The 23,876-nt window shown below is 55.4% G+C and overlaps 1 protein-coding gene across 1 annotated transcript in view; it reads right to left on the bottom strand.

The window, feature by feature from the left end:
• Window positions 1–17,058, bottom strand: part of LOC147725796 (uncharacterized) — a 186,814-nt gene extending 169,756 nt beyond the window's left edge. The window contains exon 1 of the mRNA XM_086959945.1: window positions 16,921–17,058. Within this exon, the coding sequence (XP_086816071.1) occupies window positions 16,921–16,939 (19 nt within the window). The 5' untranslated portion in view covers window positions 16,940–17,058. The remainder of the gene's footprint in view (window positions 1–16,920) is intronic.
• Between the last annotated feature and the right edge of the window lie 6,818 nt (window positions 17,059–23,876).

The raw sequence follows: 23,876 nt of genomic DNA, 5'->3' as shown, positions 1-23,876 counted from the left end.
AGATCTTCCAGATGCGGCATGCTTCTCGGGGATGCGAGAAACTCTCTGTTCGATGTGTGGACTGCAGCGGCGACACCCCTTACGATGCGATGGCAACAGCTCCAGCGGCGACGCTCTTCTCCACGATGCGTGAAGCTTCCGCTCGATGCGACAACTACAGCGGCTACATCCAAGATGCGACGGCAGCAGCTCGGACGGCTGCGCGCTTCTCGGGGATGCGAGGTGCTCTTGGTCGATGCGGTGCAATGTGACAGTTCCAGCGGCGACACCCTCCTTCGGAGTTGCGACGGCAGGCACAGCGACACGCTCCGACCTAGTTGCGAGATCCTTCTCATGATGTGGTGCAGTGTGACAACCACAGCGGCAACACCCTCCTTCTTCGGAGTTGTGACGGCTGCAGCAGCGACACGCTTCCTCTTCGTTGCGGCACGCTTCTCTCCGAAGCGGTGCAGTGTGACAGTTCCAGCAGCGACAACCTCCTTCAGAGTTGGGACGGCAGGCACAGCGACGGCAATACGCTTCTTCTAGTTGAGTCGTGCTTCCAGCTCCTTGCGACACGCCGTTCCTCAGAAGGCCCAAAACAGCAGCAGGCACTTCCACAAGAACTCTGGGGAGCTGGGGGGTGAAGTCTGTTGTCCCTGAGACTTCAGCAGGAGGCAAGCTCTTTTCCAAGCCCTTGGAGTTCCTTCACAAGTTGAAAGCAAAGTACACAAAGTTCCTTTCTCCTTCCTTTGGCAGTAAGGCAACCACTGCAGGCCAATCCCCCAAGCAGCACTTCAGCTCGGGAATAGTCTCTCCTCAGTTTCTTCAGGTTCGTCTCCTCAGTAAAGGTTTCTTCTTGTAGTCCAAAAGTGATCTAATTTCATGGGATCAGGGTCCCACTATTTATACCCCAAAATCCTTTGTTCTCTGAGGGGAGAGGGGCCTTTGCCCAGTCCAAACTAGTTCTGAAGCACTCTGTTTACCAGACTTATCCTTTCCTTTCACAGTACAGGGCATGCACATCAGACGCCCCACATGAGGTGGAGCCACCATTGTGGAAGGCAAGTACAGTCCTGGAGCACTTTGTTTACAGGAATCCTTCTCTTCTTTCAGTGTGCAGGGCAGAAACATCAGCCGCTCCCCAGGGGGTGGAGCATTGTGGGAGGCAGGCACAGCCCTATTCAAGGTTCCAGTGCAACTCCTCCCTCCCATCTAGATGCAGATCTCTCTATTTACCACTGGGTGACTCAGCTTGTCTCCTGGAATTCCCCAGCCCTGTCACTCTCAAAACCAGACTTAGGAATACACAAACTATCAGAGGCAGGTTTGAATGGTTAGACAAGCAAATACCTACTTTCTAAAAGTGGTATTTGCAAACACAGAATATTAAAATAAACTTTAGTAAAATATGTATTTTATTATTCTGAGTTCAGGCATACTAAACTCGAATTTCTACCATTTTCTCTGAGACAGTTAGGATTATAAAATGTAATAATTTTAACAGCTCATTCTGGCCTATGGAGAACAGATAGCCTTGCAATAGTGAAAAACGAAAATGGCTGTAATTTACTATTAGGACATGCCACACACATCAGGGCTAGTCCTACCTTATACTTACAATGCACCCTGCCCTTGCTTCTACCATAGGGGTGTCTGATATGAAGAAAAGGGAAGGTTTAGGGACTGACAAGTGGGTGCACTTGCCCAGTCAGCATGACAGTGCGAGACTGCACGCAGGCTCTGCAATGGCAGACCTTAGACACATTTTCCAAGGCTGCTTCTGGGGGTGGCACAACCAGTGCTGCAGGCCCACTAGCCGCATTTGGATTACACGCCCTGGCACAAACTAGGGTCTGACAAGTAAACCAAATAGCCAAACATGGAATCACTGATTCGTACATCAATTTACAATAGGGAGCACTTGCACTGTGGCACTGGATAGCAGTGGCACAGTGCCCAAAGCTTCTAACACCAGCAAAAACACATGAGGCAACAGCAAAAATGGAAGGGAGAACCACGCCAATGGTGCCAGATCTAATACTCATCGCCACTTGTAACAAACACTTTGTATCCCATCCTCGTCGCCACTTGTAACAAACACTTTATATCTCATCCTCATCCCCACTTGAAACAAACACTTTGTATCCCAGCCTCATCGCCACTTGAAACAAACACTTTGCATCTCATACTCGTTGCCACTTGTAGCAAAGATGAAAACATTGTATATCTCATCCTTGTTTTTGTAAAAAACAAGAGTAACCCCTTTACACAAAAGGAATAGGGCATTTTATAATCGTATCACAAAATAAATTTCCTTTGGATTAACTAAGCAGACTCTAAATATTATTGACTCTATGTGCTCAAGTACATCTGAATCACAATCATTCAAGGTCACTGTTGGACCTGGCCTCGTGGCGTGGTCCCACTCCTCCAGCATGGCGGATCCCGGACTACCTCGACCCCTGTTCCCCGGCCAAGAGCGACACCTTCCATCTGCCACGAGGGCAGCCCCTCCGGGCCGCCCCCAGCTCTCCCCCGACGGAACTCGACCTCCTCTCCTCAACCCTCTCGGCTGGTCCGGACCCTGTCCTGGATCCTCGTCTCCGGCCCAGCCTCCATCTTGGACCCTCCACGACCAGGCCTCGTGGCCTCGGCCCGACCCCAGCCTCAGGCCCATCAAAGCCCCGACATCGAGGCACCACAAGCCAACCAGGGGGTAAAGAGACCACTTGACGAGTCAGTGGGGGGAGAAGTTTCGATGGACCCCCATCACCCTGGTTTCGATCGCCCCCAGCCTCCATGGGCGCTGGCTCCACCCCCCTGCTGGGTGTCTGGACTCGCACATCCCGGACCCTCCGACCTCCAAGTGCGAGGGTCCGGACATCAAAGGGCACCAGCCCTATAACTGGGGCAGCTCCAGAGCAGGAAGGCAGTTGTATCCTGGAGTCGAGAGACACCGAGACTAACTCATCCTTGGACGCCTGCTGGCGCTGCCACGGCTCCTCTTCGTGAACCATCCTTGAAGGCCTGCTGGCGCTGCCGCGGCTCATCTTCGTCAACCATCCTGGGAGTCCTGCTGGCGCTGCCGCGGCTCATCTTCGTGAACCCTCTTTGGAGTCCTGCTGGCGCTGCCGCGGCTCATCTTCGTGAACCATCCTTGGAGTCCTGCTGGCGCTGCCGCGGCTCATCGTCGTGAACCATCCTTGGAGCCCTGCTGGCGCTGCCGCGGCCCATACCAGAGAACCCTCCAGCTCGAGGATTGAGAGCTGTGCGTCAGGCATCCCTGTACCAGACCGGTACTAAGACTGTCCCGCTACCCCCTTCCCACAGAGACTAAGCCTAAGAGGGATCCCGGTATCCCGTCCTTCTGTATTGCTGCAATAACCTGCCTAAGAATACCGATAAAAGTGTTAAGAACCTATCCTTGTGTGGCGTCTATCTGTAGGGGGGTGATTGCTCGTCCGTACGATCAGAGAAGAGGGCCCTCGCCAGGAGGCCTCTCCCCCTTGCTCGGCCAACCCTCAGGTTTCCCGTCTAACATTGGTGGCCAGCGGCGCGATTCGAGCCGACGCAAATCGTACGGAGAGTAGCTCGCCCCAATACAAACGAAAAACACACAGCGACCATGAGGACGAAAGAAACCGGAACAACCGCGAAATTCCAGATGGAACGGCTGGAAGATTACAGTCACAAGGAATTAAAGCAATTCTGCATAGACTTGGGTATCGCTACCACAGGACTAAGTACCAAAGACGACCTCAAACAGGCCCTACAGACTTGGGTGGAGACGGGAGCGTCGCCTCCACAAAACGAAAACATTGCAATCACCGAGAACCTTGCAACCCCTGAGGAAGAGGGGAACCCGGGCCTCTCTCACGAGGAGGCCCGAGAACGAGAGAGGAGCCGGCTCCACGAGTTGGAACTGGCTAGACTTCGCTTAGATGGGGAACTGAAACTAGCAGAAAAAAAGATAGCCCTTGAACACCTACGATTACAGGGGAAGAGAAAAAAAGCCAGAGGGAGCTGGAGGAGAAGAAACTCGCGAACGAACACGAGCGCGGTTTGAAGGAACTAGAAATTAGGAAACAAAACAGGGACCTTGGCGTCTCCGAGAACCAAAGCTCCACTCCCTCTGCGGACACCAAGGTCCACATCCCCAAAGATGTCGTCCGAGAGTACTACAAGAACGACGACATCCAGCAATGGTTTAAGGCCTACGAAGTAGCTATGACCTCCCACCGGGTTCCGCGAAAAGACGGGGGAGATTTGTCAACGAAGGGAGAGATGCCCTGCTACAGCTCCCCGACGCTGAGATGACCTCATACGAGCATATGAAAGCCGCCCTCCTCACTCGCTATGGGCTCACCCCCGAGATGTACCGGCAGCGATTCAGAGACTGTAAAAGGATCCCCGGTAGAGTACGTGAACTTTTTTTAGCAGAGCCCTAGAAGGGTGGATCAAGGGCAGCCAGGTCACCACCTACGAACAATTGTTCGATCTCATCGTATGGGAACACCTCTCCAATAACTGTTTCATCGAACTAAGGCAGCATCTCCTCGACAGTAAGCTGACCGAGCCCCGGAAACTCGCCATTGAAGCAGATCGATGGGAGAGCACCTGGGTCCCCCGGAACTGGGCGGGAGATCAAGGCCGAGGCTCCCAGGGGTCCCACCGTCCGCGAGGAGGAGGAGGCCAGGGCCGGGGTCGGGACACCGCCACGGTGCCTCTCACCAGCACTCCCCCGTCCCTGGCCGGGAGAGGAAGCCCCCCAGCACGGCCGGGATTCCGCTCCAACGTTAGCTGCCACAAATGCCAGCGACCCGGTCATTACGCCAATGACCCCAACTGTCCGAGAAACCAACCATCCAACCCCCTGGGTCCGCTAAACCACCAGATCAACGCCATCTCCCTAGGGGAGGAACAAGGCGAAGAAGAAGCCGAAGACTGTGAACAGTACCAGCCCGAATGGGAACCCGCAGCCATGTCCCTGGTATGTCTGGGCGAAAGAGACATGATCCCACGGGCCCCCATCCCGGCCAATACGCAGAAGTACAGCCAGTGGGTCACCATTAACGGACACCGGGCCGAAGCCCTCCGCGACATGGGAGCCAGCGTAACGGCCGTCCGTTGCCATCTGGTGACCCCGGATCAAATCCTGCCCAATGTGCTATGCCCAGTACGGTCTGCGGACAACTCCGAAAGCCTGTGCCAGATGGCCCGCGTCTCCTTTGAATGGGGGGGGGGGGGAGTGTCGGGCATGCTGAAAGTGACTGTCCGAGACGATGCCCCGGTAGACTGCCTCCTTGGGAACGACCTCGAGAGCTCCCCCTGGGCTGCCGTTGAGCGGAGGGAGCACCTGGGGATGCTGGGCCTCCCTGAATGGGTCTGTGCGACGACCCGATCCATGGCCGCCCGCGCCATCCCCTCCACTGAAGAACCCGAGTGGCCCGAACCTCCACCGCCGTAGTCACTGAAGACACCACCCCCGAACCCGGTCCACCGGGGCCGAACAACGAAGAACCTGACCCACTCCGCGACCTCCCGGAGCTGGCCCAGTGGCGCCAAGAAGGTGGCCCCACTCAAGAACAGTTCCGCCAAGAACAAAAAACTTGTCCCTACCTCGAGGGGATCCGACAGCAAGCCGCAGCCCAGAGCGCAGGGGATGCCTCGGGGGCTCACTGGGTCTATTGGGACAATGAGCTCCTCTACAGCGAGCAGAAGATTGCCGAGCTAGGGGCCAGCCGGTGCTGGTAGTGCCCCTCCGATTCAGAGACTTCCTCCTGAACCTGGCTCATGATGTACCTCTCGCCGGGCACCTGGGGCAGGACAAAACTTACAGCTGCCTGGTTACCCACTTCTACTGGCCCAAGATGAGGAACGATGTAATCAACCACTGCCGAGCCTGTCCCACCTGCCAGGCCAGCGGGAAGAGCGGCAGAAAACTGAAAGTCCCCCTGCAGCCCTTCCCGGTCGTCAACACTCCCTTTGAGCGGGTAGGGATTGACATTGTGGGGCCCCTGGAGCCCTGGACATCACAAGGTCACCGGTTCATACTCGTCCTGGTAGACCATGCCACCCGCTATCCCGAAGCCATCCCTCTCCGGACCGTGATAGCGCCCGTGGTGGGCCGAGCCCTGATGGGGATCTTCTCGCGGGTGGGCTTCCCCCGAGAAGTCGTCAGTGATCGGGGCACGAACTTCATCTCCAGATACATGAAGTCCCTCTGGCAACAGTGCGGGGTCTCATACAAGTTCACGACCCCCTACCACCCGCAAGGGAACGGACTGGTAGAACGCTTCAATCGAACCCTCAAGGGGATGATCATGGGTCTGGAAGAACCCTTACGACGCCAATGGGACGTGTTGCTACCCTGCCTCCTATTTGCCTACCGGGAAGTCCCACAGAAGTCCCTGGGATTCAGCCCCTTCGAACTATTGTATGGGCACCCCGTCCGGGGTCCCCTAAGTCTGGTCAAAGAAGGATGGGAGGTGACCTCCCAGAGTGCTCCTCCTGATGTGTACCGGTACCTCCTGACCCTCCGGAACCAGACTCGGCGGTTCAGGGAACTTGCCAAAGCCAACCTCGAAGCCAGCCAAGAAGACATGAAACGGTGGTATGATCAAAACGCCTCGTCCATCGAGTTCGAGCCGGGACAACAGGTCTGGGTCATGTCCCCGGCTGAACCATGCGCCCTCCAAGACAAATGGACGGGGCCCTTTAAAGTGGTGGAGCGCAAGGGCCCTGTCACCTACCTGGTGGACATGGAGTCCCCCAGGAACCCCCTCCGGGTCCTCCATGCCAATCGACTCAAGCCCCACTTTGTTCGCTCAGAACTTAGCCTCCTGATGGCTACCGACAGTGGGGCTGAAGAGGACTCCGAGCCCCTACCCGACCTCCTGAAGACCCTCGAAAAAGACGGCTCCGTGGAAGGAGTCAACCTCTCTTCCACCCTGACCCCAGCACAACGCCAAGGCTGCCAAGACTTATTACAGCAATTTGCCGATCTATTCTCTCTCACCCCCGGGGTCACCCCATGGTGCCTCCACGATGTCGACACCGGGGCTAGCCCCCCTATCCGGCACCGGGCCTACAGAGTTCCCGATCGGGTGCGCGCCTGTATCCAGTCGGAAGTATCCAAGATGCTGGCTCTGGGAGTGATCGAGCCCTCCGACAGCCCCTGGGCCAGCCCGGTCATGCTGGTCCCCAAGGCCGCCACCCCTGACGTCGCCCCCGAACTCAGATTTTGTGTGGACTACCGGGGCTTGAACGCCGTCACCCGAACAGACGCTCACCCCATCCCTCGGGCTGATGAGCTGATCGACCGCCTGGGGGCCGTCCGCTACCTGAGCACCTTCGACCTAACTGCGGGCTACTGGCAGATCGGCCTCACCCCGGGTGCCCAGGAGCGATCCGCCTTCTCCACCCCGGATGGCCACTACCACTTCAAGGTGATGCCCTTCGGGATGAAAAACGCCCCCGCCACGTTCCAGAGACTAGTGAATACGGTGCTGGCGGGGCTCGAGGAATTCAGCGCTGCCTACCTAGACGATATTGCGGTGTACAGTCTCCACTGGGCCGAACACCTCCAACACCTCCATGAGGTCTTGGCCGCCCTCCGACGGGCAGGGCTAACAATAAAAGCCAGCAAGTGCCAAATCGGCCAAGGGTCCGTGACCTACCTGGGGCACCAGGAGGGAAGTGGCCAGGTGGCCCCCCTCCAACCCAAGATCGCCGCCATCCGGGCCTGGGAACCCCCGGTCACCCAAACAGAGGTCCGAGCCTTCCTGGGGCTCACAGGATATTACCGGCGCTTCGTGAAAGACTACGGCAGCATTGTGGGCCCCCTCACAGAACTCACATCGAACAAACACCCACCGAAGGTGCACTGGACCCCTGAGTGTCAGGCCGCCATAGAGACCCTCAAGACAGCAATGTGCACCGCACCCGTGCTCCAAGCCCCCGACTACAGAGGGGAATTCATAGTACAGACCGATGCCTCCGATCACGGCGTCGGAGCAGTCCTCTCCCAAATCAATGCAGAGGGAGTTGACCAGCCAGTGGCCTTCATTAGCCGACGTCTGCTGGCCCGAGAACAACGCTGGAGCACCATTGAGCGGGAGGACTTTGCCGTGGTGTGGGCCCTCAAGAAGCTCCGACCCTACCTCTTCGGCACCCACTTCCGGGTACAAACTGACCACCGACCTCTGCAATGGCTGATGCAGATGCGAGGAGAGAATCCGAAGCTGTTGCGTTGGTCCATCTCCCTGCAAGGGATGGACTTCAAGTCAAGTCAAGTCAAGTCAGAGAATTTATATAGCGCACTACATACCCAGAGGGTCCCAAGGCGCTTAGAGAGGGGAGGAAGATTACTTGTCAAATATCCACGTTTTAAGCTGCTTTCTGAATGCTAGGTGGTTCTGGGTAAGGCGAAGGTAAGCGGGGAGTGAGTTCCATGTTTTAGCAGCCAGGTATGAGAAGGATCTGCCTCCCATGGTGGTCTTGTTGATGCGAGGTACAGTGGCGAGGGCTTGGCTGGAAGAACGTAGTTGGCGGGAGGGGGTGTAGAAGGACAGTCGTGAGTTGAGGCATTCTGGTCCGATGTCATAGAGTGATTTGTGTGCGTGGGTTAGCAGTCGGAAAGTGATCCTCTTATTGACGGGTAGCCAGTGGAGGTCTTTAAGGTGACCGGAGATGTGTTCGTTGCGTGGGATGTCTAATATGATCCTGGCTGAGGCGTTTTGGATTCGTTGGAGTTTCTTCTGGAGTTTAGCGGTAATGCCTGCGTAGAGGGTGTTTCCGTAGTCCAGTCGGCTCGTGACCAGAGCATGGGTGACTGTTTTCCTTGTTTCGGTGGGGATCCAGCGAAATGTTTTTCTCAGCATGCGAAGAATGTTGAAGCAGGAAGAGGATACGGCGCTGACTTGTCTATTCATTGAGAGTGAAGAGTCCAGTATGATGCCTAAGTTCCGTGCGTGGTCTGTCGGGATGGGTGCCTTTCCGAGGGCTTCCGGCCACCAGGAGTCGTCCCATGCAGAGGGGGATGTACCTAAGATGAGGACTTCTGTTTTGTCTGAGTTCAGTTTCAGACGGCTTTGTTTCATCCATTCGGCAACTTCTTTCATTCCTTCGTGTAGGTTAGTTTTGGCGGTGCTGGGGTCATTGGTGAGAGAAAGGATTAGTTGAGTGTCATCCGCGTAGGAGATGATGTTATGTTATGTTATGTTAATAACTTTTATTCGGCGCACAGCTGCCCCAGCGAAGGGGCGTCCTGGCGCCTGATCAAGTACCACAACACAACAAATCGCCGCTGAAAAGAGAGGAGATCAGTCAACAGAGGTGAACAAATGGGTTTTGATCGCACGTCTAAAGAGAGTCAGGCTGTTAAGGGCACGGATATGGACAGGAAGGGAGTTCCATAATCCAGCTGCCATGACACGAAATGAACGACCTCCCATCCTACTCAGTCTGAATCTAGGCGTGCTTGCTAGATGAAGAGATTCCGACCTGAGAGACCGCCTGGGGACATACGGGGAAACAAGACCCGTCAGGGCAGGAGGTGACGAAAATTTCAGGATCTTGAATGTCAGACAGAGTGCCTTGAATTTGATTCTCTGTCTGACCGGCAGCCAGTGAAGGGAGGTCAGAACTGCAGATACAGAGCACCGTCTCGGGAGGCCCACAATGGCCCGCGCAGCGGCATTCTGCACCCTCTGCAGTCTGGTGGCCTCGGCCTGATTAACACCAAGCAGCAGAGCACTCCCGTAGTCTAGCCGAGAGAGAATAGAGGCTTGGACCACCAGTTGCCGAGTAGGGGGGTCGAAGAATTTGAGGACTGGTCTCAGTCCTCGCAGAATACCATAGCAGGTAGCTGCGATCTTCTTAGTATGGCTGGTAAAAGAGAGATTGGAATCAAGCCAGACCCCCAGGTTCTTCACTTCGGCAACTGGGATGGGAGTCACCCCCAATTCAGGAGGCCACCATTGGTCACCCCACAATTCAGCTTGCTTTCCTAAGATCAGGACTTCGGTTTTCTTGGCGTTTAACTGTAAACAGTTAATACGCATCCAATTCGCCACGGCTAAAAGCCCTGCGCGAAACCTGGGGGCAGTCACCTCAGGGTCCCCACTGAGTGTCACCGCCAGCTGCGTGTCGTCGGCATACGATGTCATGGTTAAGCCGCTTTGTCTGACGACAGCAGCCAGCGGTTTCACATACAAGTTGAACAAAGTGGGGCTCAACGCAGATCCCTGAGGTACTCCTAGTCCCAAAGGGTGGAAAGAGGACTGACCAGGTGGGATAGCTACTTTAAAAAACCGGTCCGAGAGGAAAGAGCGGAACCATTGAAGAGCTGTTGAGGTTGTGTTGGCGAGCGATGGTCGCGAGGGGGCTCATGTATACGTTGAAGAGGGTGGGGCTGAGTGAGGATCCTTGTGGTACGCCACAGATGACTTCAGTGGCCTCGGACTTGAATGGTGGGAGGCGGACTTTCTGAGTTCTTCCGGTGAGGAACGAGGTGATCCATTCAAGTGCTTTTCCTTGGATTCCGATGTTATTGAGGCGTTGTAAAAGGGTGCTGTGGCAGACTGTGTCAAATGCTGCAGAGAGGTCGAGGAGGATGAGGGCGACTGTGTCTCCATTGTCCAGTAGAGTTCGAATGTCGTCTGTTGCTGCGATGAGGGCGGTCTCAGTGCTGTGTTTTGCTCGGAAGCCAGATTGTGAGGAGTCGAGGGATTTGTTGGCTTCGAGGAAGGCGGCGAGTTGGTTGTTGACAGCTTTCTCGATGACTTTGGCCGGGAATGGAAGGAGCGAGATGGGGCGGTAATTTTTGAGTTCGGTGGGGTCCGCTGTGGGTTTCTTCAGAAGGGCGGTGAGTTCAGCGTGTTTCCAGTCTTCCGGGAAGGTGGCGGAGTTGAGGGAGCTGTTGATGACGTCTCGGAGGTGCGGTGCTATGACGGAGTCTGCTTTGTTGAAGATGTGGTGAGGACATGGGTCTGTGGGGGATCCTGAGTGGATGGAATTCATCAGGCGGATTGTGTCCTCAGTGGAGATTGGGTTCCAGTCGTTAAGGGTGTTCACGGGGGGAGAATGTTCAGCACAAGGTAGGGTGGGTTGGTTGTCGAAGCTGTTGTGGATGTCTGCAATCTTGTTGTGGAAGAATGAGGCTAGGGAGTCGCAGAGGGCTTGAGAGGGGGTGATGTCGTTGGAGTTGGCCGAGGGATTGGAAAATTCCTTGACGATGTTGAAAAGTTCCTAGCTGTTGTGGGCGTTGTTGTCTAGTCGATCCTTGAATGCTGTTTTCTTGGCCTTTCGGATTAGTTGGTGGTGAGTGCGGGTGGCGTTTTTGAAGGCGTCCTTGGTGCTAGTAGTTGGGTCTTTTTTCCAGGCCTTTTCGAGGGAGCGGCAGAGTTTCTTGGACTTCTTAAGATCATCGTTAAACCATGAGGCCTTTTTGCTGGCAGGTTTGTTTTGACGTTTCTTCAGTGGTGCTAAGGTGTCGGTGGTGTTGGATAACCATAGGGTGAGGTTGGCGGCGGCTACGTTTGCGTTAGAAGAGTGGGCTGGGGTGTTTAGAAGGAGCGATGCGGAGATCTGGTCTGTGGTGATTTTGTTCCAGTTTCTTTGCAGAGTTGGTTGGAGGTGGTTGGTGGGTTTTGGTTTGTTGTAGGTGAAGTGAACGCAGCTGTGGTCAGTCCAGAGGAGCTCCGTAGTGTGGCTGAAGGAGACATGATTGCTGGAGGTGAAGATGGGGTCGAGTGTGTGACCTGCGATGTGGGTGGGCGATGTTACCAGTTGTTTAAGTCCAAGGTTGGCGAGATTGTCCAAGAGGGTGGTGGTGTTGCGGTCGTTGATCTTTTCAAGGTGAAAATTGAGGTCTCCCAGAAGGATGTAGTCTTTGGAGGGGAGCGCGTGAGGAGTGATGAAGTCCGTGATGTCTTCACTGAATTTTGCGCGGGGTCCTGGTGGTCTGTAGAGGAGGGTGCCTCTGAGTGTGGTCTTGGGGTCGATGAGGATCTGGAAGTGAAGGTGTTCAGAGTTGGTGAGATTGGCGTCAGAGCTGGTTGAGATGCGGATTGACTTATTATGGACGATAGCGATTCCTCCTCCTGTGTGGTCGGTGCGGTCCTTACGAATGATCTTATAATCTTCAGGGATGGCAATGGTGATGTCTGGGGCGGAGGAGGCGTTCATCCAAGTTTCTGTAAGGAAGGCGACGTCCGGAGAGATGGTGTCTAGTAGATTCCATAGGTCAATGGCGTGTCTGTGGACTCATCGGGTGTTGAGAAGGATGCACTGTAGGTGGTTGGGGTCAGGGGTCTGTGTTGTGGTCGTAGCGGAGATGTTGTCGGTACCGATGAATTTGCAGGAGTAGCAGGAGAAAGGTCCATGGGTGTGTCCAGGAGCGGCTTGGACGCAGTTGGGGGCGCGGCCGGGGTTAAGGGCTAGGAGGGTGGAGGCATCGTAGGTGATGCGGGAGGGCAGCGCAGCGCGAGGGCCAGGGGGTCTGGCGCTGGGCGCGGTCCAGGCGCGGACGGGCGTAGACGGGCTTACCTTTGGCGCACCTTCGGCGTGGCCGTAGCGCGTGGGGACATTGGCCATAAATGGATGTTGGAGGGGGCGGAGCGTGGGAGGGGCAGCAGCTGGGAGGCGGTAGCGGGGAGGAGGGGCGGGCCAGGAAAGTGCAAGCAGCAAAATGGAGGGTGAAAGTGTAGCTGAGGCAGGGGCAGCAGATGGACCAGCAGGTCGGAAAACAACACAGCGTCACCACAGAGTCAGTGATGTAAGTTAATGGGCCACCAAATGCAGCGTAAGCACACAGGCACAGCGCTGTTTAAAATCGGGCGCTTAAGGGCTAAGATTGCAGTATAAGCACACAGGCACAGTTACACAGCACAAAGCACAAAGTGAACACAGCGTCTGCACAAGTACAGCGCTAGTTACCCAATTCGAGCTGCGGCGCTCACAGTGCGTGAGATCAGCGAGCCTGTCCCGCTTCTTCCGCCTCAGCGAGGAGAATACCCAAGAAGATGGGTGACTCTCCCTGCCTTCAGCTGGGGGGGACGCGTGGCGGATCCCGGACTACCTCGACCCCTGTTCCCCGGCCAAGAGCGACACCTTCCACCTGCCACGAGGGCCGCCCCTCCGGGCCGCCCCCAGCTCTCCCCCGACGGAACTCGACCTCCTCTCCTCAACCCTCTCGGCTGGTCCGGACTCTGTCCGGATCCTCGTCTCTCAGCCGCCATCTTGGACACTCCACGACCAGGCCTCGTGGCCTCGGCCCGACCCCAGCCTCAGGCCCAGCAAAGCCCCGACATCGAGGCACCACAAGCCAACCAGGGGGTAAAGAGACCACTTGACGAGTCAGTGGGGGGAGAAGTTTCGATGGACCCCCATCAGCCTGGTTTCGATCGCCCCCAGCCTCCCTGGGCGCTGGCTCCACCCCCTTGCTGGGTGTCTGGACTCGCACATCCCGGACCCTCCGACCTCCAAGTGCGAGGGTCCGGACATCAAAGGGCACCAGCCCTATAACTGGGGCAGCTCCAGAGCAGGAAGGCAGTTGTATCCTGGAGTCGAGAGACACCGAGACAAACTCATCCTTGGAGGCCTGCTGGCGCTGCTGCGGCTCATCTTCGTGAACCATCCTTGAAGGCCTGCTGGCGCTGCCGCGGCTCATCTTCGTGAACCATCCTTGGAGTCCTGCTGGCGCTGCCGCGGCTCATCTTCGTGAACCATCTTTGGAGTCCTGCTGGCACTGCCGCGGCTCATCTTCGTGAACCATCCTTGGAGTCCTGCTGGCGCTGCCGCGGCTCATCATCGTGAACCATCCTTGGATCCCTGCTGGCGCTGCCGCGGCCCATACCAGAGAACCCTCTAGCTCGAGGATTGAGAGCTGTGCGTCAGGCATCCCTGTACCAGACCGGTACTAAGACTGTCCCGCTACCCCCTTCCCACAGAGACTAAGCCTAAGAGGGATCCCGGTATCCCGTCCTTCTGTATTGCTGCAATAACCTGCCTAAGAATACCGATAAAAGTGTTAAGAACCTATCCTTGTGTGGCGTCTATCTGTAGGGGGTGATTGCTCGTCCGTACGATCAGAGGAGAGGGCCCTCGCCAGGAGGCCTCTCCCCCTTGCTCGGCCAACCCGCAGGTTTCCCGTCTAACATTCACATCATATATCTGGGAAAGATATAACCATATACCCAAGGTTAACAGCCTAGATAATGTTTTTATTAAAAAAGTATAAATCTATTTAGTGCTTAAAACAGGACATACAACACACAGGTCAGAACGTTTGTGGATAGTCAATTATATTGTTTTTTCTACTAACATCGGGAAATAATTCAGAGTAGTATATATGTTATAAACACATCTAAACGCTTTCTAAACTAGCACATCAACAATGCATTGCAAATTAAAAAGAGGGTACATGCAATAGACGAAAAAAGTCATAAAATGGCACACATCCGTGTTTTCTTAATTTTATGGGCTGGAACCCAGTACTGTCATGTCGATAAGTACTCAGTAGTCCCAGTCTCTTCACGAATTGTGTTTTTCATAAGGGGCGTCGACGCGTTTCGATGGAAGCCTTATAGTACCATCTTTATCAAGACTTTTAATTGTAACTCTCTCAGACAAACAAATTTAAACTGGAACCATTAAAAACCTCTTGCTGATTGGCGATGGCCACACAGATATAGACGTGCGTAAAACTGAAGTGGGCGAAAGGGGCGGATACCTTCGTCCTCCTCACTAGTGTCCAGATCAAGACTGAAGGGGGAATCTCATTGACACCCTTCGTTGGCCCCGATAATGAACCTGGCACTGAGGGGGGGCACTGAGGGCAGACATTGATGGCACTGAGGGGTGGTACTGAGGGCGGGCCCGAGGGGGCCACTGAGGGCAGGCACTGAGGCCAGGCACTAGGCAGACACTGAGGGCAGACGCTGAGGGGGGCACTGAGGGCAGACGCTGAGGGGGGCACTGAGGGCAGACACTAAGGGTGGAACTGAGGGTGGCACTGAGGGGGAACTGAGGGGGGCACTGAGGGCAGACACTGCAGGTGGCACTGAGGGGGGACTGAGGGAGGCACTGAGTGCGATACTGAGGTGGGCAGTGAAGGGGCACTGAGGTTGGCACTGAGGGGGCACCGAGGGGGAGCTGAGGGGGGCACTGAGGGCAGACACTGAGGGGGGCATTAAGGGTGGCACTGAGGGCAGATACTGAGGGTGGTACTGAGTGGGGACTGAGGGGGAGAGTGAGGGGGCACTGAGGGTGGCACTGAGGGGGGAACTGAGGGGGGAACGGAGGGTGGGAACTGAGGGTGGAACTGAGGGGGGGAACTGAGGGGGGAACTGAGGGGGGAACTGAGGGGGGAACTGAGTGGGACGGAGGGTGGGAACTGAGGGTGGGAACTGAGGGGGGGAACTGAGGGGGGCACAGAGGGCAGACACTGCGGGTGGCACTGAGGGGGGACTGAGGGAGGCACTGAGTGCGATACTGAGGTGAGCAGTGAAGGGGCACTGAGGTTGGCACTGAGGGGGCACCGAGGGCAGACACTGAGGGGGGCATTAAGGGTGGCACTGAGGGCAGATACTGAGGGTGGTACTGAGTGGGGACTGAGGGGGAGAGTGAGGGGGCACTGAGGGTGGCACTGAGGGGGGGAACGGAGGGTGGGAACTGAGGGGGGGAACTGAGGGGGGAACTGAGTGGGGAACTGGGGGGACTGAGGGTGGGAACTGAGGGGGGGCACTGAGGGGGGCACTGAGGGTGCCCAGGGGGGCACTGAGGGGGGCTCTGAGGGCAGACACTGAGGGGGGGCTCTGAGGGGCGTTCTGAGGGGGAATGAGGGGGGCTCTGAGGGCAGACACTGAGGGGGGCACTGAGGGGGGAACTGAGTGGGGGAACTGAGGGGGGCACTGAGGGGGGCTCTGAGGGGGGCACTGAGGGCAGGCACAGAGGGGGGCACTGAGGGCAGGCACAGAGGGTGGCACTGAGGGGGGAACTGAGTGGGGGAACTGAGGGGGGCACTGAGGGGGGCTCTGAGGGGGGCTCTGAGGGGGGCACTGAGGGCAGGCACAGAGGGTGGCACTGAGGGCAGACATTGATGGCACTGAGGGGCGGTACTGAGGGCGGGCCCCGAGGGGGCCACTGAGGCCAGGCACTGAGGGCAGACGCTGAGGGGGGCACTGAGGGCAGACACTAAGGGTGGAACTGAGGGTGGCACGGAGGAAGAACTGAGGGGGCACGGAGGGTGGCACTGAGGGAGGCACTGAGTGCGATACTGAGGTTGGCACTGAGGGAGCACCGAGGGGGAGCTGAGGGGGGCACTGAGGGCAGACACTGAGGGGGGCACTGAGGGCAGATACTGAGGGTGGGACTGAGGGGGAGAGTGAGGGGGCACTGAGGGTGGCACTGAGGGGGGAACTGAGGGGGGGCACTGAGGGGGGGAGGTGAGGGGAGCTCTGAGGGGGGCACTTAGGGGGGCTCAGAGCGGGGGCACTGAGGGGGGCAGTGAGGGGAGCTCTGAGGGGGGCACTTAGGGGGGGCTCAGAGCGGGGGCACTGAGGGGGCAGTGAGGGGGGCTCTGAGGGGGGCACTGAGGGCGTCTCTGACGTGGGCACTGAGGGGGGCTCAGAGGAGGGCAGTGAGGGGGGCTCTGATGGGGGCACTGAGGGGGGCTCTGAGGGGGGCAGTGAGGGGGGCTCTGAGGGGGCTCTGAGGGAGGCACTGAGGGGGGCTCTGAGGGGGTCATGGCCCCTCACCCTGGGTCTGGGGGGGTTGCTATCCTCTCCCCACATCAGGTGCTCCGGGACGCACCTCGGGGCCCTCGCTCTGCGGGGGTGATTCATGTTGTGTTTCATGTTTATTTCTTTCAGTTTCATTCATTGACGCGCCTCAGACCCCAGGGGCCGCGGGGCTCAGACTCGGCGCGCCTCTGACCTGTCTCCGCGCCCTCCATGTCCCGCGGCGCCGCGGACCGAGGCCGCCGGCTCCCTCGCCCGAGGGCGCAGACAGGCACCGGCTCTGGACCTGTGTAAACAGACAGCGGAGCTCTGCGCAGGCGCGCGCGGCGCAGCCCCGACCGAAGGACCCCCCTCCGCCCCCCCCGCACTCAGCTCTCACAGGCGCGCTCCGGCCAGCCTCCATCGAAGGACCCCTGGTCTCGGCCGTTGGAAGAGCAGCGTCCATCTTGAAACAGGAACAGTTTCCTTGGAGCTTACAAGCACACGTGGCGGCCATTTTTGAACGGGAACAGAAGCTATCGGCGCTTGGAAGGACGCGTGGCGGCCATCTTTGAGAGGGGATTACAGCGCCGCATAACCTGATGTTAGATCGGGAGCCTGGGGCCTTGGCTCGAACTACCCTTGGTTGTGCCCGCACGGAACGGACACTTGGGGTCCTTCTACTCAGGGCTGCCCGTGCTGCGCCTGTGTAGTATTGGATTTCTTTTTCAATGTATTTTATTTAATTATTTATTTATTTATTTATTTATTTAATGCGTTTTTCTCTCGCGCGGACTCTACCCGAAGGTGTCAGAGCGCTTCACAATAGCAACAGAACTGAAACAAGAGAACAAATTACAAAAGCAAACGTTACATTATATGAGGCAAAAGTGACAACTGTGAGCAAACAAAATACAAGAGGAGCAAACGGTGCAAAACAGGAGGAAAAAGTTATAAAGGTGTAAATCTCCTTATGGAAATGAGGAGGCAGACTCAGGGGCTGTGGGGAAGGTCGTTTATTTAATTACATCGATCGCGAGAAAGCGCGAGCTTCCTCTCTGCTCCGGTGCCCTCGGCCTCTCTGCGCGCATGCGCACTCGCTCCGACTGGGCGTCTTCGCGTGTTGCGTCATGACGCAACCCGCAAAGACTAGAGCACAACTCTACATGCAGCACGTGGGCATCAGGGCAGACCTCTCAGGAAGGAATACGACCACTGGCAGCAACTCAGCCTGCATGGGTTCTTGGTACAGACTCCAGGTATTGCCATCCTGTGGACCGCAGCATGACCACTTTGCGAACTAAAAGATTCATTGACACACTTGAGGCATTGAGTTGAAGGGGCTGACTGCCAGGGCTGCTGAGGCGCGCTGAGCAGGGTCGGATTGGGATCACAATTCGGCCCGGGCACTGACGAAAAAAGTGGCCCACATTCAAGAGGCGTGGCCCATATTTAAGGGGCGTGGCCCACATTCAAGGGGCGTGCCCTTTCATGAAACACCATTTGCACAGACAAGGAATGAAAGTGGGAGGATACTGTTCTTGCACAGGACACAGGGCCAAGGTGACAATGGCCTACATGCTGAGCAACTAAAAAAAATAGCCCCGCCCCCCGCCCGGAGTGTGCATTTAACTTTCGCAGCACCCGCTGCGCGGGTGCTACTCAACTTCCAAGGCGGGCTGACCTGTGCTGGTGGGCTGCTTTTCCTGCCTCAGCTTCTGTGAAGAAGCGCTGCTGACTGTCTTGGGACGCGGCTCCTGGCCCCGAGCTGCCATCGCTACCTTCAGGACCCGCCCTCCGCCCACACCGCTGCGGGACTGCGAGGCACTACAACAGCTGAAGCCTCTTCCCGCAGCGGCCCCGCCCCCCGCCCGGAGTGTGCATTTAACTTTCGCAGCACCCGCTGCGCGGGTGCTACTCAACTTCCAAGGCGGGCTGACCTGTGCTGGTGGGCTGCTTTTCCTGCCTCAGCTTCTGTGAAGAAGCGCTGCTGACTGTCTTGGGACGCGGCTCCTGGCCCCGAGCTGCCATTGCTACCTTCAGGACCCACCCTCCGCCCACACCGCTGCGGGACTGCGAGGCACTACAACAGCTGAAGCCTCTTCCCGCAGCGGCCCTGCCCCCCGCCCGGAGTGTGCATTTAACTTTCGCAGCACCCGCTGCGCGGGTGCTACTCAACTTCCAAGGCGGGCTGACCTGTGCTGGTGGGCTGCTTTTCCTGCCTCAGCTTCTGTGAAGAAGCGCTGCTGACTGTCTTGGGACGCGGCTCCTGGCCCCGAGCTGCCATCGCTACCTTCAGGACCCGCCCTCCGCCCACACCGCTGCGGGACTGCGAGGCACTACAACAGCTGAAGCCTCTTCCCGCAGCGGCCCCGCCCCCCTCGTTAGGAGGTTAAAACCTGCCTACCTGCCACGCGCAGCGGGACGCGCGTGGGACGTAGCCCGGGGGCGAAGCCCGGGCAAAGGACGGGCCCTCTGAGGCCGGAGTAGGCTGGGCTGGGCCCTCTCCCCAACGTTTGCTGTTTAGCAGCCCGTGCCCTGCCACATCGATTATGTCTACTGAAGAGGAAACGCCTGGGAAAAAAGGAAGGTTACGCAATGGGTCATTGGACAATTATTTTCCCAAGGTTCAGAGTGAGGGGGATAAGGATTCTATCTTAGCAGAGCGTAGGGCCGAGCGGCGTCGCTCAGTTGAGAGCATGAAACAGAGGCCCCTGATCGACAGCTCCCTGATTGTTTTGACCCGGGAGGAAGGCTCTGTAGATCCGAGTGGGGATAATGCTAGTCAGGAAGGCGTTCCCCTATTGTTTCGTGATTTTGTATCCACACCTTGTTTGCCCTTGGATAACATTATAACGGTTTCTCCTACCCCTAGTCCTAGTCGCATCACTGTTATAACCAAGCCTAGGAAACATAAACTTAAGCATTTAGTTGCAGCCCAGATTCACTGCCCACCACCTAGTAAAAAAAGGAGGAAACTAAGGGTGGCACCAGGTAAAGCTAAAATATCGCATACTGAATTTGGCAAAGGGGCAAAAACCCTCAATACAACTAAGACCACCCTAGTTGAGGAGCCGGATCCTACACCAGCAGTAGTTCCACCATTTCTAAATAGCCCACGTGAAACAGCTGCAAAGGCTGTGGCTCCTGGCAGTAATGTTGGAACCACAGTATCTGCTAATCCTCCTCCCCCCTCATTAATAGGGAATTTAGAGTTCTTGCTGAGATCACTCCTTTTACCCATTAATGAGTCCATTAAAAAGGTGGAAATCAGACTGACCATACTGGAAACCGCCATATCTAGCATGGTTACTATGACTAAAACTCAGGGGAACGGGATGGCAGACCCTACACCTATGGCCAGGCCCCCTTCTACCACCGTTCCAAAAAACCCAACTGTACCAGTTCAGCCGGCCAAAAAAACTATACAACAACATGGTAGGGTTGACCTCCCCTCTCAAAACCCATTGCCTCCCAAGCAGTTAACTGCACCTGTAATTGAAAAGGCTGCTGTCCCAGAAAAACCAGCCCCAAAGGCCCCGACAAGTAACAATAACCAGAGCGTCCAGGGGGAAGGTAGCTATAATAGAATACCACGGAAAAAGGTGCCACAAGTGGAGATTCCCCCAGAAGCAGTGCCCTTTGTGGTAGTTTTGACTGGGGTCCCCCCGCTAGCAGAAAATAAGAAGGAGGGATATGTTGATCTCAAAAACAAAATTATCCATTGGTTGAGGACATATAGGCCGATAGTGCCCAATATAGATGGGGATATAGTACATGTCAGACGGATCAACTGGCTGGGGAGCAGAATCAAAGATCTAGAGGGAGACCTAGTGGTGGTCAACTTCAGAGACCCCAGAGCAGTTGATTACATCTTAAAATGGCCACCTGGAAACGGGGAAACACGCATAATCCCTCGGGCTCTAACTCATTTTTATCCTAGGATAGAGGCTATCCCTCATAAATACCCAATTAATATTCAAACATATAGGCCGCCCCCCATCCTGCCATATAATAACAACTATCCCCAGTACGGGCAACATTTTGCCCCGGTGCCGGACCAGCACTCCATCTGGTCTACGGTGCCCCATAGGCATAGGCTGAACAATGACAGCAGGATGGAACATCTAAGACCCTTCACTCCCCTGGACACTTACAATCGGTTTTCGCAGCTCTCTGGGCTGGAAGATTGCGATTGAAGTTTAGCACCCAGGGGGGAGACATGTGAACATCATGGGGAGGAGGCCCTACGACTTCGTGGCAGTATAGATGCAGGGCAAGTTAGTCCACCTATAGTACAAATTGCCATTACTAATAACATTACTGAGGCTTCCATGATAGCCGAGTCTACGGCCAGCACCTCTAGTTGTCCTGTAAACCCTACTCCCCTGGTCCAAGATGGGGTCAGCTGTATGACCATGGTGGATAATGAGGGCGTGAATAAGGGGGGACACGCCTTAATGCCCAAGGGTCGGCAGGTAATAAACCTCCTATCTTGGAACGTTGCAGGTTTAAAAAGGAAGTTAGATCTACCAGAGTGGCACTCGTTCATTGAGAGGTTCGATGTTTGCCTATTTCAGGAAACTTGGAGCCTATTACCCCTATATAAATCGGGGTATACCACCCATTTTTTACCTGCAGTAAGTAAAGGAAAGGGTAGACCAGCGGGTGGTCTCATGGTCTGGATTAAAATAGAGCTGGACTGGGTTTTGACACGTTACAACTTGGAGTGCAGGGACATACTCCACCTCTCTTCTAGAGGGAATACGGAGAGTGGCAGGCTAGACCTCTTCAATGTTTATGCCAGAGGGGCACCTGGGGACACCGCCTCCTCAACTTTAACAGCTTTGGATTCTGCCCTAGCTAACTGCCCTTTATCTACAAAAATTATCGTGGGGGGGGACTTCAATTGTACGTTTGAACCTCTCCTTGGGGATGACCCCCTGGGTATTGAAGATGAAGATTCAAACTGGTCTATCCCAACTCTAACACTGCCCCCCATTAGGAAATGGACAGCTAGGGCAATCCAAATTAATGCACTAACTAGGGACCACAAGTTAAGAGCCCTCAATGGCAGGACTATATCTGACCAGGTAGGTGCACTGACCTTCAATAGACTTACTGGGCCGTCCCGAATCGACTACATCCTAATGGATGTTAGTTTTTGGGTAGACCTTATTGACATGGAAGTGCTTCCAAGTCAGGATAGCGACCACAATCCGCTGTGTTGTAAGTTTAATTGGGGCATCTCTAAAGAGAGTAGGGTGAATGCCCCATTAAAAACATCTACAGAGATTATCCCATATAATAACAATCGTAGACTAAAATGGGATAAGGCTAATCTGAAGGAGGGTGACCTAGGGGCAATTAAATCCCTGGTAGAGGGCCTGTCCTCTGATCTGGAGGCCTGGGTCTGGGAAAATGAGATTAGTATGCCGGCGCACTCTTCCCTTGACTCAGCTTATAAGGCTACAATAGATCATGTCAGCCAATTTTTTATCATGAAAGGTAAAAGCCACAGGAAATCGATTATACCTCCCACTTCAAAAAAAACCTTGGTATACAGACCAGTGTAAGGGCAAAAGGAAAAATCTGACAAAAGCCCTGCTCTTTGGGGATCCTTCACTGGTTAGAGCGGCCAGGAAGGACTACCTAAAAGCACTATCGCTGGCTAAACGCGAGTGGGAGGAACAGCATTGGCAGGACCTAGCCAATGCTGTGAGCAGTAGGAACCCAAACCTTTTTTGGGATCTGATTAATAGAACTAGGCAGAGGAATTCGCAACCATTAGCAGCTCACATAACCAGCCAGCAATGGTTTAACCACTTTTCATCCCTATATGGAAGTAACGATGAACTAATCAGCCCCGGGACAATTAGTTTCGGCGCTGGGGATACCTTAGGGGTGGATGACCCCCAATTTTCGACCACCGAGGTAGTGACGGCGATCAAACATCTAACCCCAAAGAAGGCGGCTGGGCCAGATGGGATACCTGGGGACCTGTTGATCGCAGAGCCGCAGGCTTGGGCCAAGTTAATTGCCACAATTATGAATTTGATATCCAGGGGTCACCAGGTGCCAGACTCTTGGAAGGGGGCAGAGGTGGTAACTGTGTTCAAGAAGGGGGCAAGAGATGATCCTGCGAACTACAGACCTATCAGCTTGATAGATATAATTCAGAAAGTGGTTGGCAGGGTCATCATTTCAAGGGTAGACGATTGGATGGAGGAAGCCAGCATTCTCTCCCACCTTCAAGCAGGCTTTAGAAGGAAGGTAGGCACGATGGACCAGGTCTTTCGCTTTTTTGCCATCTATTGGAAGGCAGTTACCATCAAGAAAGGCAGTTTATACATGGCCTTCATAGATCTCAAGACGGCATTTGACCTGGTCCCACGGGCAAAATTATGGGAGATCTTAGGTGAGATGGGATTTCCCAGTAGGCTCCTGAGTCTGATCGTAAAGCTCCACAAGGGGAATTATGCAAGGGTCAGATGGGGATCCCAGGGACAATTAACAGACAGGGTCCCTGTGAGGAGAGGAGTACGCCAGGGCTGTGTTATGGCTCCGACCCTTTTCTCCCTATTCGTGAATGGAGTGGTGGACCATCTGAAGGGGGAGGAGACGGATGCCCCATCCCTGGCGGGGGAAAGAGTTCCGACTCTACTCTTCGCCGACGACACCTTATTGATCTCCAAATTCCCAGTGGGTTTGCAAAAACTCTTGAACCGGTTTAGTTCTTTTTGTACCAACAGAGGCTTAGTCATCAATACCTCGAAAACTAAACTGATGGCACTCTCCCCCTCTAAAAGATTTAAAAATAGCTTCTTGCTTAATGGTGCGCCCCTGGAGTTGGTCAACTCATTTGATTATCTTGGTGTCCGGATAAATAGTCGAATGTCTTGGAAGGACCACTTAGCCAAAATGTTACTCAGCCACCAAAGAGCATCCGGGGTGACTCTGAGAGAGCTCCGTGAGTCAAGTAGCAAACCAGTCTCCCCTGCCATGGCGATTTATGAGGGCCAGATTCTCCCGGCGGCATTATATGGCTCCGAACTCTGGGGGTTCGAAAACGCCTCAGATCTATTGACAGCGGAAAACAATTTTCTAAGGAAGGTGGTGGCTCTTCCTGCTTCCACCCCGCTGATCCCCCTGAGATTAGATTTGGGCAGAAGA

Source organism: Lissotriton vulgaris, chromosome 3_1, assembly GCF_964263255.1.
Source record: "Lissotriton vulgaris chromosome 3_1, aLisVul1.2, whole genome shotgun sequence".
Classification (NCBI taxonomy): domain Eukaryota; kingdom Metazoa; phylum Chordata; class Amphibia; order Caudata; family Salamandridae; genus Lissotriton; species Lissotriton vulgaris.
The sequence above is the reverse complement of the archived record's forward strand: the minus strand, read 5'-3'. Positions and strand labels throughout refer to the sequence as shown.